We start from the raw sequence: 19294 nt of genomic DNA on the forward strand, positions 1-19294 counted from the left end.
CTGGGATTAAAGGCGTGCGCCACCACCGCCCGGCTTGGTCATGCTGTTTTATCACAGCCATGAAAACCCTCACTAAGACACCCTGGAACTGAAGTACAGATGGTTGTGAGCTACCATGTACATAGTTTCTAGGAATCAAACGAATTCTCAGTGAGAGCAGCTACTGTTCTTAACTTCTGAGCCATTTCTCCAGCGCCACCCCCTAAGTAACACTTCAAAGGTCTGGGGCTGTAGTTGAGTGGTAGTTTCCCTAGCATGCATCAGACCCTGGGATCCGGGGAAGGGGGGCACCTCACTGCTGGGACATAACCCATTCTCTGCAGGCTCTGATATGAAAACCCGACTCATCCAAAAGAGATACTTGGTGGGGTTGAGGAGGTCCTCCATCTTCCTGCATTTACTTAGAGACTTTTAGCCCATTTTTGTTTAAGTCACTGCAGGAGCTTCCTGACTGCTCTCTGCCTGGCTGCAAGTTGACTGTGACCACCTCCACCTCCAGGCACTTTTAAAATACTCAAGTCTGGGGGCCGGAGAGATGGCTCAGTGGTGAATAGCTCTGGCTGCTCTTCCAGAGGTCCAGGGTTTGTTTTGTTTTTGTTTTTTCCCCCCATGATAGCTTCTCTGTGTTGCCCTAGTTGTCCTGGCACTGGCTCTGTAGAGCAGGCTGGCCTTGCCTGCCGCTGCCTCCCAAGTGCTGGGATTAAAGGTGTGTGTCACCATTGCCTGGAGGACCAGGATTTCATTTCCAGCTCTACATGGCAGTTCACAACTGTAACTCCAGTTCCAGGGGGTTGGACACCTTTGTACCAATGCACATAAAATAAAGTTAAATAAATTTTTAAAAAACTTTAAAAAAAAAAAAAGCCAAGGGCTGGAGAGATGTCTCAGTGGTTAAGAGCATTGCCTGCTCTTCCAAAGGTCCTGAGTTCAATTCCCGACAACCACATGGTGGCTCACAACCATCTATAATGAGGTCTGGTGCCCTCTTCTGGCCTGCAGACATATACACAGACAGAATATTGTATGCATAATAAATAAATATTAAAAAAAAGCCAAGCCTTCCATATTCAAAGTCTGCCTGATTTTGCTTTTGCCTTCAGAATAAACTTTAGATTCTTTATCATGGTATGTGATGCTCTTAATGTCCTGGCATCTTCCTTGTCCAGCATCAGCTGTGATTATATATTATATCCATGCTCAAACATTTAATGTAACCCCAGAAGACTATGTGTTCTCAAACAAATATTAATGCAGCATTCACTGTAGGTTAATCACTTCATACAGATCCTGTCCATTCAACAGCGGCCATGGCACTAGCCAGAAGTCTGTTCCTTTGTAAGTTATTCCTTACTGTGTTAAGTTCTGAGGAAGAAATACTGATTTGGAAGGTGGTAGAAAGCAAGTGAGGTGGGAAGGGTGGAAGGGAGTTTTCTCTAAAATCTAGATGAAGGTTGTATATCTTTCTGGGAAAGTGATATCTGAGGTTAAGAGCAAGGAATTGGGCCATGCTACAAGCTAAGGTTTTTTATGGGAATAGCAGGCACCTCTCTAAGAGAAAGAAAACAAAGCAAACCACTATGGTTATAGTAAAATGAGTAGGAGGAAGTATTATAAACTGAGGCTGGGGTAGGCTAAGTACTGTTTTATGGTTCTAAAAATACCAAAATGAAGCTGAGCATGGTCTGTAGTCACAGCACTTGGAGGCTGAGTCAGCAGCACCACAGGGTCCAGGTGAGCCTGGACTACATGGGGAGAGTCTTTGATGAGAGTTGTGTGTTATGCAATCCCGTCATCCCAGTACTCTGGAGGGTGAAAACATGTTGGTAGAAAGTTAAGTGATGAATTAGCATCAGGTTATTTCAAGGGTCTTTTTGTAAGTATTAAATCAAGGAGACCTCAGGACCAGACTAACCAAATGGTCTGTTAGGGAAATTTGGCAGATAGGTAATTCTGATCTCTTAGGTCGGATAAACTGCTTCCTTTAGCACGTGACAGGGAACTTCAGCAGAAGTGATCCCTTTTGATTTTGAACCAGATCTACTGGAATCTAGTGCTGGAACTTAGTCCAAAATAATGGAATCCTGTAATTTTATTTACTAAGTCCCTGTCTTTGGTCCAATTTTCCCAAGATAATTATAGAAGAGTTTGACTCCAGAGCAAGGGAGAGTCAAAGGCAGAAATAAATCCAGAAGGGATCAAATGGCATTAAATGTACTGGCTCATGTTCTCCTTCATTCCATTGTAGTAATAGGTACCTTGCCGACTCTGTAGAACGGTTGTCTATAAATGTAGCCACCTTGGTAGTGGTCCAGAGGCAGGGACCCAAAGAAATAACTGCCCTATAGTTGCATGAAAAGCTTAAGTATCCCTAATGAAAATACAGACATATTGGTGTGGTTACTGTAAAGTAAGGGTAGATATGTACTGGTTTCTCAAATCAGTCCTGCCTCTTGAACTTCAATCTTGGGAAAATGCCCTGGGCAAACACATCTATCACAGCGAATTTGAATTAGAAAATTCTTAAAAATGTTTACATAGTACACTCCATAACAAGACAAATTAGGGCAGCAGTATGGTCTTGATTTTGCATCTGAGAATCTATTCAGGGTTCTATCCTTGAGATACTAGACATAACTCCAAGCCCAGAAGTATTTCTTGGAACCCTTTGTAAGTCTTTTAACCATTATTGTAGTTATTTTTGTTGGTTTGTTCATCTGAGGCAGAATTAATGTCTAATCTGTCTATTGTAAGGGTTGATCTGGAAGTTCTGTATAGGACAGATTGGCTTGAAACCTGAGATCTGTCTTAATCAACACACTTGGCTTAACCATTGTTTTTAAATACGTAAAGAACTCTAGTTTTTTTTTTTAAACACACTTCTTTCCTTAAATACTGTTTATTGAATAGCTCAAATGACCTTGAACTGAACTTCTGGCAATCCTCTGGCCTCAGAGGATAAGTGCTAGGATTACAGGTTACTACTACTGGTTTACAGACAACCCTTCAGGATGTTTGACCATTTGCTTGTTTTCATGTATGCTAATGCTATTTTTTTTTTTTTACGAGACAGGGTTTCTCTATAACTTTGGAGCCCGTCTTGGAACTAGTTCTTGTAGATCTGCCTGCCTCTGCCTCCCGAGTGCTGGGATTAAAGACGTACACCACCACCGATTGATTTATTTTAACATTCTTATTCGAAGATACTTCTATATAAAAGAAATGCTGTCGAGGGTAGAGCCTTCATGGTTTATTTTAACATTCTTATTCGAAGATACTTCTATATAAAAGAAATGCTGTCGATGGTAGAGCCTTCACTACTGATGTTAACTGGGGGAATTATTGATTCTCAGGGAAGACAAGAACGACGAGAGGCTCCTTTTTCTCCCTTATCTCCATAATTCTCTTTCTACCCCGCCTCTTAGGTGCTGGGATTAGCCTTGCACCACACGCCCTGCTTCCAAGTAATTCCACAAAATATTTTCTTTTGGAGAAAAAAGAAGAAACCGAAGCTCCTCTATCCTCACTGTAACTCGTCGACTTTGTGCGTGTTCTTCCAGGGCTTTCTCTTCGGTGTACACAAGAGTCCATCTGTAACAGTCTGGGAGATGCGGCACCGTCCCAGGACAACCTCGTCTCTTTCCCCGGCTTCCCTCGCTTGATGAAGTGTCGTAAAGTCCTTTTCATCAGCTGCGTGGCAGCTCACGTGGGTCCCGACCCGCTGCCAAAGGGCGACGGGAAGACCCCTGGAGCCTGCTGTTCAAGGTGGAGCCGGCGCACAGTGATGACGAACAGCAGCGCCTGCCATGACGGTCGCGCTCGCGGGCCGGCGACTAAACGTAGGTTAAAGCGGGGTGGGGTGCGCTGTGATGACGCACAAAGTCGTGCACCCAGCCCCCTGCAGTCGTGGCGGGGGAGTGGGGCGGAGCGAAAGCTGCTTCGGTGGGCGCTTGTTTATGACGTGCAGGCTGTACGCGGTGACACTAGTGGTCGCGGCCTGGGGGCGGGGCGAAGGCTGCGGTGGCTTTGGGCGCCGGCCCACGTTGCAGCTCTTTTGCTTCTAGTCCAACCTGGTGTTTCGTGTGCCGGCAAGGCGGCCTGACGAGTAAAACCGCAGCCCCTGGAGATGGCGGCGCTGTGCCTCACGGTGAACGCAGGAGACCCTCCGCTGGGTAAGGGCCGCGCCGCCGACGTGCGCGGGTTGCATCAGCCGTCGGGTGCGGGCAGGTGCGGCGGCGGCGGCGGCGGTCACGCTGAGGGAGACTCACGCCCCGGGACCGGCCTCTGTCCACGCAGGGCGTCGTCTCCCGAGTCCCACCGCCGTCCCGGGTGAGAGCGCTGGCGGGGAGACGCGAGGCTCCGTCGGCTTTCGAAGTGGAACTAAAATCCCGACTGCTTGTCACGTCCTTTTAAACAGAGCCTCCCATCCCTTCCCCGCCTCTCAGGGGAGCTCTGGATTCACTTGCCCCACTTTCCCGCACGTTGTCGAGCTGAAGGGAGCGTGGTAGACTTTGTTGTCAGCACTTGCTGCTGGTTGCAGGGAGTAACTGCGGAAAGTCGCAGGAACGCGCGGACAGATACCGTCGGCCGGCTTACTACCCCCCCGAGTAAATGTCATCTTACGTTCCATTCAGAATTGATTTTTCAAAGTGGCTAACGCTATTGCTCTGTAGTTTAGGATTTCCTTCTTTTTGTTTCTTTGGGAAATTACACAAAATAATCTTACCATGATGTGTGCGATGTAGACTCGGAAATGCTTCCTAATGTTAGAAGCCCAGCCCTTTAAATACCATTGGCCATATGGAGGCTGATAAAATTTCTTAAATGCTCAACTTTGACAGCGGTGTGAGCCTCTCCGGTTGAAAAGACATTCATGTACTAATGTGCAGGAAGCTTTGTATTTAGACAGGCAGTCTGCTTGTAACTCTTCTGAGTTACATTCCCCAGCCCTAAAAATAGAATGTAGCAATCACTTGAGATGTTTTTAAATGGTAGTATTTTAGCGTATTAGTTCCGTCGCCTTTACACTAACTTGACAGAAATCCATGAGCTCTGGAAGTGGATTTGATTCTTTGTCGCACTCCCCGGTGTTGGCCTCCTCGTTCGTTAATCCTGGAGACCTACGTTCAATCCTGACTGCTGGTTATAGAGAAACTTCACAGGTTCCTTGTTTTGTTTTATCCTAAGGAAGGAGGAACCTATCCAGTGCTGGTTGCCAGAATCAAATGAGGCTACAGGAGAGTTCTTTCACATTTTAGATGCTTAGGTCATAGCTAAGCTATAGTGTTTGTTTTGGTTTGTGGGTTTTTGTTTTTTGTTTTTTTAACTGCCTTGAAAATCGCTGGGAACCCCTAGGTTTGTGTCTTTAGAACTCGGAACCACATTCTGGTGGTATTCTGAAAGAGAGTTTTAAATTTTGTTTTCATTTTGACCTCTAGGCCAATTAGAGAACATACATTATTTTCTGCTTACATCTTTTTCTCTTCACTTAAAAATTTAATGACTTATTCAATCAGATTTATCTCTGAATTTAATTAGGTTTAATTAGATTAACTATGTAGGAAAAACATTGCATTATAAAGATTTTTAGAATGGATTTATTTACTTTTATTTGTATGTGCTATGTGCAGTGGTGTTTGCCTGCATGTATGTCTGTGTGAGGGTAGTGGGTCCCCTGGAACTGGAGTTACAGACAGTTGTGAGCTGCCGTATGGGTGCTGGAATTGAGCCTCTTCTGGAAGAGCAGCCAGTCTTTTAACTACTAAGCCATCTCTCCAGCCCCCAATTCTTAGGATTTTATGTCTTTCACATGTAATTTTTGTGTGTGTTAAAGTACATTCAAGCTTAAAGATGCATGCATAGGACAGAACTTTTCCCCCCTCCTACTTAAGAGCAGACAGCATATTTGATGCTTCTACGCCCAGAATACTTCATCTTCATCTACATCCACTTGATCTCTCTACCTAACCATACAGGAACGGATAGAATTCTGCTGCCTAATGCACCAGCTCCATTGTGAAGCTAATTGTTCCAACAGAACCCACCAACTAAAGATGACCATACTTTGTTACTCTCTTTATGTCCTGTTTGCCCGGTTTCTTTCAACGTGGAGTGATTTACTAGCCTTTCCTTGGTTTTAATAGCTTTGACTTCTGAAGATGACAAACCTCTTACTTAAGTTTCCCTTAATTGGGTTGTCAGATGCTTCCATCCCGGGCAAGGGTGGCGTAAGTATTCCTGTTCTGCATTGCAGCTCATCAGTTGGTGTGTGAATTTAATTTTCCCATTCCAGTCTTGATCACCTAAAATGCTGCCTGCCAGTTTTCCCCAAGCAGAGCTTTCCCTTTCAACCAAAGGCATTTTAATGGAGGGAGCTGGGAGCCGTGCTCACGCCTCTCTTTGCCTACACTTCCATTGTTGCTTCCTGCCTGACTTGGTTATGAAGATGTGCCTCTGGGGGTGACCTTCCGGCTCGATGCTTTCTTTTATGTGTGTCAGCACTTTTCTCATGTTAAATTCGTAACATGTGAAGTATTTAATTTTGTATTTATAATTAGTCGATTTAGCACTTGCGTATATCTAAGTTCACCAATATTAGTTGTATGTTTTAGTATACGATGGTATATGTGTACAGACATGTGGTATATAAACCTCCATAATGTCAAATATTTCCATTATAGAAAATTCTCTCCCTGACAGCTAGTGCCACTGACCTGATTTTTGTTATTTTGTTTTTGCTTTTAGGATTTCGTATCCACTGACTCATACCATATATATCTTTTTATAGACAGGGTAGTGCTTTTGTGACTAATTGTGTTGCCTGTAACAGTAGTTCATTCTTTTTATATGCTAGGCAGGGTTCCATTATGGATGTGCTAAAAATGTATCGTATTTACTTGGATTCCCCTGGAAGTTTGTTACCTTTTGAGAAATCCCTTGCTGTTTTAGTCTGCTTTGTGCAACTATAAGAGAGTACCACAGAGAGGGTAATTGTAATGGGCAGAAATTTACTGGCTCACAACTCTGGATGATGGACAATCCAAGAGCAGTGGGTCACTTCGTAGTCTTGCTGTCATAGATCCTTGAGGAAAGGGGAGAGTGCTTGAGATGGCACAAACCTGCATCAGTGTCTTAGTCTTTCCCTAGAAGGCTCTACTCCCTTTTAATCCTTTTCTGGTTATTGAACCTAGGGCCTCAGGCATGCCCAGTAGGCCTTGTGCTGCTGAGCTGTGTCTCCAGTCAGAAATGATCTTCTTGTGTTATCCCAGGCTAGTCTTGAACTCTTGATGTTCCTGCCTCAGCCTCCAGAGTGCTGGGAATACAGGCATCATGCTTGACTCTACAGATCCCATTTCTTAATACTGTAACCAGGGCAACCTAATTTCAACCTAAGTTTTAACAGGGCACTGACGTGGAAACCACAGTCCACATAACTACAGAGCGAGACAGACAAACCAGCACACTTGCTTTCTATTATAAGAAGACTTGCACGGTTGTTGTGCTTTCCTTGTTAGGGCCCTGCTTCCATGGAACATAGTATTTACATAGAAATGAGTATCTGCCAGCTGTCCATCTTAATAACCAAATAAAGGGGTAGAGGACTGATGGGTTCACTCTGTGTTAGGTGCTGAAAGACAGTGTTACAAGGTGTTATAGAATTTGAGATCTGAACACCTGAAGGATGTTCAAATGCTGACTCCTTTGTGTTTTTAGCCAAGCGCTCTGGGCTGGCCAATTAGCCTCCACCAGCCTCAGCTTCCTTCCTGTAAATGGGTATCACCTCTTGAGATTGGTAAAGAGATTAAAGTTGTGTGACTGTTAAGCATTCAGCGTAATGCATAGCATATAGTATTCAAATACAGAAGCCACTATTCTTTCCTCCCCTCTTCCAGGGGAGGAAAGGAATGATTTTAGTGTCACTAGCTGGAAGGCCGGGTACAGATACAAGCAATTGAGCTGTACTAACAACAGATTCTGATTTGATACTTTTCTAAGACCCCAAGGTTAGATTTTACTGTGTGTGGGGTAGCGGTGTCACACCCTGTAGGACTGAATGTTGTATTGTTGACTTATCCTTATTGCTCTGTGACTCAGGTTATAAATACTACCTTGTTTTTGAAGAGAAATAAATCTTTGATGCTGTCATTTTTAGAAGCTCTGCTGGCAGTGGAACATGTGAAAGGTGATGTCAGCATTTCTGTGGAAGAAGGGAAAGAGAATCTTCTTCGTGTTTCTGAGTAAGTGCTTATTTGTGTGTCCTTTCGGTTCTGAACAGCATTTAAATGTGTGCAGCTCGGCTGAATTATTTTACTTGCTGGTTAGGTGGATTGTTCCTAGAAAGATGTTTTATCGTGTGTGTGTGTGTGTGTGTGTGTGTGTGTGTGTGTGTGCGCATTCATGTGCTCCTGTAAGTGCATGCCTGTTAAGGCTAAAGGTCCTCCTTGCTCAGCATTCTGAGAGCTGAAATTACAGGTCTGTACTACCATGCCAGGCTGATACTGTCCTTGAAGATAAAGGGGGAAACTGGGGCTGGGGTATAGCTAAGTGGTAAATGTGTTCATATTTGTGTGAGGGCCTTAGTTCCTTCCTCAGCACCACAAAATAAATAAAGACTTTTTTTCAAATATCAGGTTAGACCCCGAGGCCCTTTTGATCTGAGAGGGAGATTGATGGTCTCAGGGTCGGTCCCATCACCGTGAGCTGCATCAGCGATGCTCTCAGCTGATCATTTGATGAACATGACGTCAGAACCCCGCTGGCTTTCTTCCTTGGGTTGATGAGATTATCCAAAGACTTTATATTTTATTGGTTAGAGAAGGAATCTCCACTTACTTGGGGATGAGATGGAGTGGGCAGGGTGAGATGTCTCTCGGTAACCCCGACTGACCTTGAACTCTCAGTGGTCCTGGTGCTGAGGGGATGAGCAGGAGCCTCCACGTAGTGCTCTTCTAGAAGGAGGGCAGTAGGGATGGCCTAGTGGGAAGAGCTTCTTGGGTGGCTGTGTTCCTAAATTATTCTTAAGCTTGCTTTCAGCAATCCCTCTCCAGCCAAGTTTTCTCTCATGTTCAAAAATGTAAATCTGCTTACTGTTCAATTTTATCACTAAAGATTCTGTTTTTATGGGTCTTAGAAGGTTTTTTTTTCCTGCCTTCTGAAATTTTCTTGCTATTATTCTCTCTTTTTCTTTATGGTTTTGTGTCTTAAGGAATTATTATTTTTTCCTTTTTTTTGTTTGTTTTTGGAGATAGAGTTTCTCTGTGTAACAGCCCTGGATGTCTTAGAACTCTATAGACCAGTCTGGCCTCAAACTCACGGAGATTTGCCTGCCTCTGCCTCCCAAGTACTTGCGCTGGGATTAAAGGCATGTGCCACCACCTCCCGGCTCTGCTCAGGTTTCTGAGTAGCTTGTCTGTGGGGGCACACCACTCTCTGGCTTTGATATTATTTGGTAGGGTTTGATGTGCTTTCTTCTCTTGAAAGTTGATAAGGCCAGGTTTCTTATAGTGGTATATCCTTGGCTTTTTTGCATTCTTTATTTTAAATTACTCTTCTAAATCCCAGTTACATTTTTATCACCACAGATAAGAAATAGATACTGATTAAGTTTCTGATAAGAAACTGTTACTAAGTGAGGAGGGTAAGTATGGTGGTAAGGTACCGTCTATACTGAAGATCTTGAGTTCAACACTATCTTATATCCCAGGATGTGCGGGAGCCTATCTCAAAAAACAAAGCAAGCCTGGCATGTAACTTCCGTACTACTCTATGTGTACTACGGTATTACGCCTGTAGTGTCCAGCCTGCACTTATTTATTTATTTATTATGTATATAGTGTTCTGTCTGCACATACACCTGCACACCAGAAGAGGGCACTAGATCTCATTACAGACGATTGTGAGCCATCATGTGGTTGCTGGGAATTGAACTCAGGACCTCTGGAAGAACAACCAATGCTCTTAACCACTGAGCCATCTCTCCAGCCCCCAAAGGGAGCACTCTTAATTCAAGGATGACCCTTGTCTCTGTGTGTCTTTATGTGTTTAAATTCTCAGGCCCTTTTCCCGGACCACAAACAGTCCCGTAGTACAGGCTGCTTACACTTCAGAGGTCAGTCCATTATCATCATGGTGCTGACATGGTGGTGTGCAGGCAGGCATGGTGCTGGAGTAGCAGCGGAGTGTCCTACATCATGGAGGCAACAGGAAGTAAAGAGATCTTAAAGCCTGCCCTCTCAGTGACACACTTCCTCCAACAAGCCGTACCTCCTAATAGTGCCACTCCCTATGAGATTATGGGGGCCAATGACATTGAAAATACAATAGAAAAGAGAATATGGTAGATATCTTAGAGTTTCCTTTTCCCATTGCTTCATGACTCTTAAGCAGCTGTGATATTTAATGTTTAAATTCTAGGAGTGTGGTGTTCACTGACATCAATTCAATACTGCGCTACTTGGCTAGAGTTGCAGCTACATCTGGGCTCTATGGTACTAACCTGATGGAACACACTGAGGTAAGCCCGGAATATTTTTTTCCTTGTACATGTTTTGTCTTGTGCTTTCTGGTGTTTGGGAATAGTTTTGTCCTGCTGTGCATTGACAAGTGACATTAGTCCTCACGAGGGTTTGAACAGAACTTAGCCATAGGTTAAAGATATGGAATGTTCCTGGTTGGCTTGCTTTTAAAAACAGAGACCCGGTCTTTCTACGTAGTCCAGGCTAGCCTGTCACCTTGCTGTGTCTTTTGCGGGCCTAGAACTTGTGAATCTTCTGCCTCAGACTCCTGAATGTATCCTGTGTCTACCATTGCAAGAGACAAAAGAGTTTAAAGAGCTATAGCTTCCCCACTCAGCATCCAGAGCAGGGCAGTGGAGATGCTAGAGGCTAATTGGTCCACAAGCCAAGGAGCCTTAATGGAGAAATCTATGGCTTTTAACAGAGGAGAGGAAGGATTCAGCAATTAATTCTCCTAATTTTGTGAATACAAGATTTGAAAGAAAAAGAAAAAGCAAGGATAGTAAAAATTGGCGTATCTGTACCAGCCTAAGCTTGTGGTTTCATGTGGCAGTCTCAGAGCCACTACAATGGCGGAGCGGCCCAGCTTCAGCTGCAGGCCTAGCCTGACCTGACAGCCAAGCTACAAAAAGGAAACTGCAGCTTCAGGCCAGTCAAGTGTCTGTGAAAATGTAAATGAACATGTTAAGCCTGTCAGCTAGGCAGACTTGCAATTTGGATTAAAAGAAAGATAGTTTATAAACTTTCAATAAGACAAACAATGGTGAAAACCTTATTTAAAATATCCTACAGGAGACCTTGAGCCACTAAGTAAAATTCTTAAAGGGAGCAGTGATCCAAATTCCAGCAGACAGCTTAGCAGAAGTTGCCAGACAGGCACTCATGCAGGTAGAGTATGCTATACAGAAGCAGCAAGTACATTATATTGATTATGACCATCCTTGGCAAGTGTGATATTACCTACAAAACTTACTACTTACTCCTGCAGCAGTTTGATGGCAAAACAGTCTGCTTCTGTGGCTGCACCTTCTTGTTTTGCCAGTTAAGGCATTAAACCCTTATTTTAAAGTAGTAGCTTGCTTAGCACAGAAGAGCAGGATGAAATCTAGGAGATATTTTCGCAGAGAACCAGCTATGACCAATGTTCCTTATACTAAGCAACAAATTGATTGGGTTATTTCAAAATAGCGTTTGCTCAATTCGAAGGCCAGATTAATAATCTTTTTCCAGCTGATCGTTGCTTCAATTTGCACAACTATATTCCTTTATTTTTCCATAATGTAGCAAAAGATCCCTTACAGGATGCTATGTTAACTTTAACAGATGGTTCTTTCAGTGGAAGAGCTGCCCATGTTGTTAATGGTGAAAGGATATACTACGAGACCCCCGGATACACACACAGAGTTTATAAACTTTCAATAAGACAAACAATGGTGAACACCTTATTTAAAATATCCTACAGGAGACGTTTATTTTCAGAAAAATAAGCTGGAAGTGTAGTTTGGGTAGACTGCTTATGCTGGCATGCATGGGGCTTTGGGGATCCCCAACACCACAAAGGAGCAAACTTCAACTCTTAAAGTTCACTGTCTCCCTCTAAACTTAAGTGTATTTTGGGGTTATTTAATGCTATCCTCACCTTCCTGGTTTCCTAGGATTTCATAGTTGGGTTTTACTGTCTAGCTCATGCCATTCACCTTTCATATTACAGATAAGACAGCAGGTCAGAAAAATTAAGAGATTGCACTGGGTCACACACATATTTGGGAACTCATTTTCTTTCTTAAGTTAATGGTTAATTACAGCAACGTTGGATTAGCTTTCAGTGCCACTCTGTAGGTGTGGCTTTCTCTTGTGTGTGTTCAAATGCTTGTGAATCTCACAGTTCAGAAATAAATAATGTCTTTTCTTTTTGGGATTTTTGAATAAGGTCTCACTTATAGCCCAAGCTGGTGTCTAGGCTTGATACTCTTGCCCTGCTGGGTTACAGCCATGAGTCTATATGCGGGGCATAAAATGAATTTAATGATTAACTTTTAGATTTCTTCAGTTGCATTAATTTGTCTAGGTAGCTTCAGATTAGTTAGTCCCTCCAGCTGTTAGTTATCAAGTATTTTTCTTGTTCTTTCCTGATGTGACCCTCCATGTACCTGGTAAGAAAAGAAGAACAAAAAAGAAATCATAGGGAAATAACTGCAGAGCTGGGATTTATGTAAGTGGCATTGTTAGAGCCCAGATAACCAGAACTGAACCATGTAATGATAAATTGTACAGTTTCAGCTAAGAAAAGTTTTGTCTGTTTCCATTAACTAGCATTCTTTGTGTGGTCATCTTGTTTTGAAGTCTGCACTCTGGGTTACATTCTTTTCTGTGTTCTCAGATTGATCACTGGTTGGAGTTCAGTGCTACAAAGCTGTCTTCATGTGCTGCGCTGACTTCTGCACTTAATGAGCTTAATCATTGTCTGTCTTTGAGAACCTACCTCGTTGGAAACTCCTTGACCTTGGCGGATCTATGTGTTTGGGCCGCCCTAAAAGGTATTATCAATAAGTTCTCTTAAAATACTGGGGCTTTTAGGGTTTTTGTTTTTCAGTTTTTCAAAACAGGGTTTCACTGTATAACCCTGGCTGTCTGTAGACCCAGTTGACCTAGAACTCACTGCCTCTACTGTGCTGGAATTAAAGGTGTGCACCAGTACTTGGTTTTTTTTTTTTTTTTTTTTTTAATACTTCTTTTGTTGTTCAGTGGTCAGGGGTGGGGAGGGGATTGATTTTGATTTTGAGATGGGACTAGTCTCAAACTCTTAGGCTCAAGCAACCTTCCTGCCTCCATCTGCCAAGTGGCTAGGACTATAGGGATACATCACTTACTGTGCCTAAGTAACCTTCTTTTTTTTTGGTCATTTAATTCTTTGCTAGGTGAAAAGTGGACATATTACTGCTTTTATGTATGTGTCTGTAGGCAGTAACTGAGGACGGTTAATCTGGCTTTCTTGTTCCTGGTCACAGAGATACAGGGTCTTCTATTGAACCTGGAAGTCATCTCTCTTCCTTAGGGGTTGTTGTCATTCCTACTAAGGAGACCCTCATCTTATTAGCACTTTTATATTAGCAACTGCTTCATTCCCAGTGCTTGTTTCCATCCCGGGAAATCTTTTTGCTCAGTAGGAATGTGAAGGGCAGATTAGTGAGGTATTTGGAGTGTTACTCTTTGTTGGGTCCCTTTTTCCTCTTGTATAATTAACTTGCAACAGATGTGATAATGTTCAATCAACCTGGGAAACAACTTGTAAAACCAAACAAGAAAAACTTAATGAGGTATAAATGATGTATGAAATCTATCTATCTATCTATCTATCTATCTATCTATCTATCTATCTATCTATCTATCTATCTATCTATCTATATCCTTGCACTTACAGTAGCAAGGAAGAGTTTGAAACTTCAGATTTCATGAAGGCAAATACAGAGGTAATTTTGGAGTAAAGTTGCATAGCCTTTCGTGAAATGAGATCACTGAAGGACAAAGGAGAGTCCATCTTTAAAAATGTGATTTTGACTGGGCAGTGGTGGTGCATGCCTTTCGTCTCAGCACTTGGGAGGCAGAGGCAGGTGGATTTCTGAGTTTGAGGCCAGCCTGGTCTACATAGTGAGTTCCAGGACAGTCAGCACTGTACAGAGAAACCGTCTTATTGGATTGTATAAAGAGCCATAATTTTTAAAAGTATACAATATATGAGAAAACACAGATCCCTGAAGATTACTTAAGATGATGTAGGTAGATGGTCTGTTTTATGGAAGCTTTGGACCTGTAAAAAGCTTAAGGTGCATGAATGGCCGACAGAATTAGGAATTTATGACTTATTTGAGTAACATCATCAATAGTTGAAATGAGGCCGAACACTGGTTCTGTAGACTAACAGAACGTTACAAAGTAGGGAGGGAATGGGTTGGCAACCCCGTTTCTGCATTGATGACGTAGAAGTTAACTGCTTCTTGATGACCTTGCTTATATTTTCTCTGGTTGATCGGTGAATTGAAGTATTGGTCTTAATTCTGAGTGTGTGGTGGGAGGAGGACAGGAGCCAGTCTTAGAGAAGTTGAGTGAATTCAACTGTAAAGTGTTTTAGTTGTTTGTTTTATTTCTTAGGTAGAAGTAGGTAGGCCCAGCTGTGGGCTTGTGACCCACCCTTCTGTGTTAGCCTCCTGAGTGCTGGGATGGTAGGCATGCACCACCACAGCTGGCCTTGATCTAAACAGTATGTATTTTCTGAGTTCTGCAAAATAGACTCAACGGAGGGTTGCATTGCAGAAGCACAGCTACAAACCAATCTCATCCACATAAGTTAGCTGGTGGGATCTGTGCTTTATAATTTGCCAGTTTACTAAAGATTTAAACAATTATGTTCACTAATAGGAAATGCTGCATGGCAGGAACAGGTGGAGCAGAACAAAACTCTGGTCCACGTTAAACGCTGGTTTGGCTTTCTTGAAGCCCAGCAAGCCTTCCGCTCAGTTGGTACCAAGTGGGATTTTTCGGAAAACAAAGCTAGAGTGGTAAGCAAGTGTTTAAGTTGTTTTTGTATTCATTTTCTATATTGTGCTTGTAGGTGCACGTGTGCTGTGGCATGCAGGTCAAGGTCAGGTCTCTTCCGAACTGTGGGTCCCAGGGACCCTCCTCGTCTTCAGGCTGGTAGCAGGTCTTTACCAGCTGAACCATTTCACAGACTTTAATTTTTTTCTAAGTGCGGATGTTTCAGTCTAACTGAAACTCTATCTGTGAAGAGATTCTTATTCTCACAGAAAGCTTATTTTCTGGGGATTGAAATACAGCCCAGTGGCAGGGTGTTTGCCTGGCATGGTAAGGGCCCTGGTGTTGGGTCCATGGCACTGCTTTGAAAAAAAAAATTCAAAGGTTATTTCCATTTAAAAAAAAAACAACAACTTAAATTCTATTTTTGTTAAGTTTTGTATACCTTTAACTGTTCAACTACATAAAGCCCTGAACTTTATGCCTGTAAGATTATTTCCCCGATGCATGTTCTTTCATTTAATGAAAATTGTATTTTATGCGTTGTTTTTTGGGTACTGGGGATCGGTCCTACTATAAAGTGATGTCCCCAGTTACCTGCTTTACAACTGTACTTCCTCCTTCATCTTAAATCTTCGCTCATCTTGAGCATTGAGTCGAATCCAGGTTTTGAAGAGCCTCTTTGTGGTTTCTGTCAACACCCAGCAAAGCAGCAGAGGTGGTCTTCCCATCTTTTCAGTGTCTCTGCTAAGTGCCATCTGGCTTCATTCCTGCTCCTCACTGGAGCTTGAACCTCTAAAGTGTAAGGGTGATCTAGTTGTTACCCTCCTTATGACCATTTTGTAAATGAATGTATTCATAAACATATAGCCATGGAAGCTTTTGCTGTGTATGGTTTGTTTTTTAGGCACCCGACAAAAAACAAGATGTTGGCAAATTCGTTGAGCTTCCGGGTGCAGAGATGGGGAAGGTGACCGTCAGATTCCCTCCAGAGGCCAGTGGGTAAGGAAACGCCACCTGCTTGCAGCCCAGTGCTTAGTGCAGAGGCTCTGCAGCTCCAAGGACTCTGTTTCTGTGCTCATCCAGAGGTTAAGGGGGGATAAACCTAAAAGCCTCATTTAATTATTTACAGCCTATGTTAATTTGTAGTTTAATTACTTACAGCTTTGTTAATTTGTAGTTTTAGTTCATTAAGGCAGTAGGAGAGACAACATCTAAGTTTTATTTTAGAATTTTAAAAACAAATAAGAAAATACCCATAAATAGAAAATTTTAAATATAAATAAGAAAGTATTCATATGTAGAAAAGCTTAGGTTTTGCTTGTATTTTGAGATTTTTGCAGCCTTTTTTCAGTAAGGATTTGTATTTAAACTTACTCAGTCTTTTCTATTTATAGCAGATGTTAAGTAATATTTATTTTTCTAAAATAAAAGTAGGGCAGTTTTGGAAAACGTTTTTAGAAACTTCCATAAATTTGCAGGTTTCCCAAACCTATTAACTCTTGACATGCACAGAAAACAGTATTTGACTAACTCATAAGAGCCCACAGATCCTGCCCTGCATCTCCTCAGACTGAGTGGATTCTTTTGCCTTAACATGTCTGTCATTCTGTTCTCTAGTTGGGCCTGTGATAGAACCCTTCCAAAGGTCCTAGTACAGAAGTGACTCTCCTGGAGCAGCCTCCCTCAGGAGTTTAGTCTTAGGAGAGCATTGCACTGTCATTTTGTGAATGAGATGTTTGTACTTCCTGAATTTAATTTCAGATCTTGTATTTTGTAGTCAAATCTTACCTTACTGGCAGATCACAACTTTTCTTTCCATTTTCTGTTCAATAGTTCTTTTTTTTTTTTTAAAGATTTATTATGAATATAGCATTCTGTCTGCATGTATGCCTGAGTGCCAGAAGAGAGCACCAGATCTCATCATGGATGGTTGTGAGCCACCATGTGGTTGTTGGGACTTGAATTCAGGTCCTGGAAGAGCAGCCAGTGCTTTTAACCTCTGAGCCATCTCTCCAGCCCTGTTTAATAATTTTTTAATCATCGTCTTGTCACTAATTGCACTTTGAGATTCTGCATTTTGGGATAGTGGGGTGGTGGTGAGACCAGTTCTGATGTAGCCACAGTTCCTTGAACTCATTATGTAGCACTCCTAATCTTCTTCTGAGTGCTGGGGTTACAGGCCTATGCCTTGAAGCCCAGGCAGAATTCCACTTTATGTTTTTAACTATTCTGAGTTTGTCATTTCAGATTTTGAACTGAGTTCTAGATAGAAGAAAATGAAAGGGCCTACACAGATGGCTCACAGGTTAATAGCCCTGGCTGCTTTGCCAGAGGACCCAGATTCACTTCCCAGCACCTGCCTGGCAGCTCAAGACTGACTGGAACTCCAGTTTCAGGAGAGCCAATGTCCTAATGTCCTCATCTGACTCTGCAGGCACCAGCACATAGACATACTTTGCTGCAAAACACCCATATACATAAAAATAAATTTTATTTCATATTTTAAATGTTTTAAACACTACATGTGTTTGTCAGTATGTGCTTGTCTGTATTTGTTCACCCTGTGCATGCAGGAGCTCGAGGCAGTGTGAGTGCCAGGAATTGAACTTGGGTCCTCTGCAAGAGCAGCAAGTGTTCTTAACCACTGAGCCATGTCCAGCTCTTAAAACTATTTAAAAAAAAAAAAAAACGAAATGAAAGAGAAATAGCAACTAAAAAAAAATCTACAGACTTGATCAGTGAGTGATTAATTGACAAAGTAAAATTTGTCACAAATGACACCTTACATGGTTCAGTTTCCACGTACATTCTAGAGCCCTGAGTTTTGTTATTGTGTACTGTGAGATCACAGTTGTCCTTTTGAGTACTGACTTTGATGACTTATTAAATGGTATTTTTAAAATAATATTTATAATTGTGCCATTTATCCTTTTTCCCCCACCATTGTCATTTATTAAAATTGTGAGTTTCTCATATTTCAGTGTTTGTAGTTTCAGAGGCCTTGCTCTGTTACAATAGAGGAGTTGGGAGTATAACCCAGCATCTTGTCTTGATTAGATTTCTTGCTTTTGATTACATCCCCACATGCTGTTAAAAAAAACTTTAATTTCTTTTCCGTGTGCATGAAAACCAGAAGACTTGACTTTGCCTCTTTGCCTTTTGTTTGTCTGAAGTTTTATTTTGCTTTCAGACAAAGTCCTCATGTATCCCAAGCTACCCTCAGACTGCTTTTGAACTAAACTGTTGCTAGGGTGACCTCAAATTCCTGACGCTCCTGCCTTTTCTTCTAGAGTGATAGGTTTGTGTCGCTCGCTGTACTCATTTTGAGCAGGGCTTCATGCATGCTAGGCAAGCACTCCCAGCTGAGCTGTGCTCCTAGCCCTTTTCCAGTGTTGTGAGAGAGGGTTGTGCTATGTGTGCCCTGGCTGAGTTGGTGCTTACTGTGTAGACAAGGCTAGTCCTGAACTCATAGCCTTCCTGCTTCTGCCTCCCAAGTGTTTGCACTTTCAGATGTGTGTTGTCACACTTACATGATACCTATTGTAACACTACCACGTGTTTACATATGGTAGCCCATAAATCACAACTCTGAGCAAAGGCACTGTTACTATTTTACACATGGTTTCAGAAGCTGACTCACAACATGTACTGATAATGTGCCAGACCTAAGTCGCTGCCATCTGTTTCTAGAGCCCTCGTAACTAAAAATTATCCTCCCCGCCCCTGTGTGTGTGTTGTATGGCAGAATGTAATGCAGCTCACTGCCAAGTATGTATTGTAAATTTATTTTTAGAGCTGATTTGATGTCAGTTTTCTTTTGGGAAGGTTAATCTTATGACTAGTTTAAGAGTCCTGGTTGTTTTCCTGAGATTTGTATTCTTAGGACTGCATATACGGTTTCAGAGTCACACATGTCTTTAAACTGTAAGAATTTTTTCCTGTCAACCCCATATGCAGAAGATCTACCTTCAAGTGTTGTAAATAAAGCTAGCATAGTAACTAATTATAGGTAATCACTGATTGTTAATAAAAAAATAGAAGCCTTATATTTATTAGGTTATTTGTCATGTGTGTATGTATATATAGACACACATATGCCCCATGTGGAGGTCAGTGGACAGCTTAGGAGTTGATTTTCTCCTACCATTGGAGGACTAGAAATCGGACTGCACTTGTTAGGCTTGGTAGCAGGTGCCATTACCCCCTGAGCCCTCTTCCTACGTTCCTCTTCTTGACAGTGGTTATAGTAG

The 19294-nt window shown here is 42.3% G+C and overlaps 1 protein-coding gene across 2 annotated transcripts in view; it reads left to right on the plus strand.

Annotated features, from left to right (window-relative positions):
- The first annotated feature begins 3989 nt into the window (after positions 1–3989).
- The window catches only part of Eprs (glutamyl-prolyl-tRNA synthetase), a 67544-nt gene continuing 52239 nt past the window's right edge, over positions 3990–19294 (plus strand). For both annotated transcript variants that reach the window (XM_013346951.2, XM_005348837.3), the window contains exons 1-6: positions 3990–4169; positions 8150–8234; positions 10411–10510; positions 12892–13048; positions 14928–15067; positions 15949–16043. In XM_013346951.2, the coding sequence (XP_013202405.1) occupies positions 4124–4169; positions 8150–8234; positions 10411–10510; positions 12892–13048; positions 14928–15067; positions 15949–16043 (623 nt within the window). In that variant the 5' untranslated portion in view covers positions 3990–4123. The remainder of the gene's footprint in view (positions 4170–8149; positions 8235–10410; positions 10511–12891; positions 13049–14927; positions 15068–15948; positions 16044–19294) is intronic.

Source organism: Microtus ochrogaster, chromosome 6 (genome assembly GCF_000317375.1).
Source record: "Microtus ochrogaster isolate Prairie Vole_2 chromosome 6, MicOch1.0, whole genome shotgun sequence".
In the NCBI taxonomy this organism is placed as follows: domain Eukaryota; kingdom Metazoa; phylum Chordata; class Mammalia; order Rodentia; family Cricetidae; genus Microtus; species Microtus ochrogaster.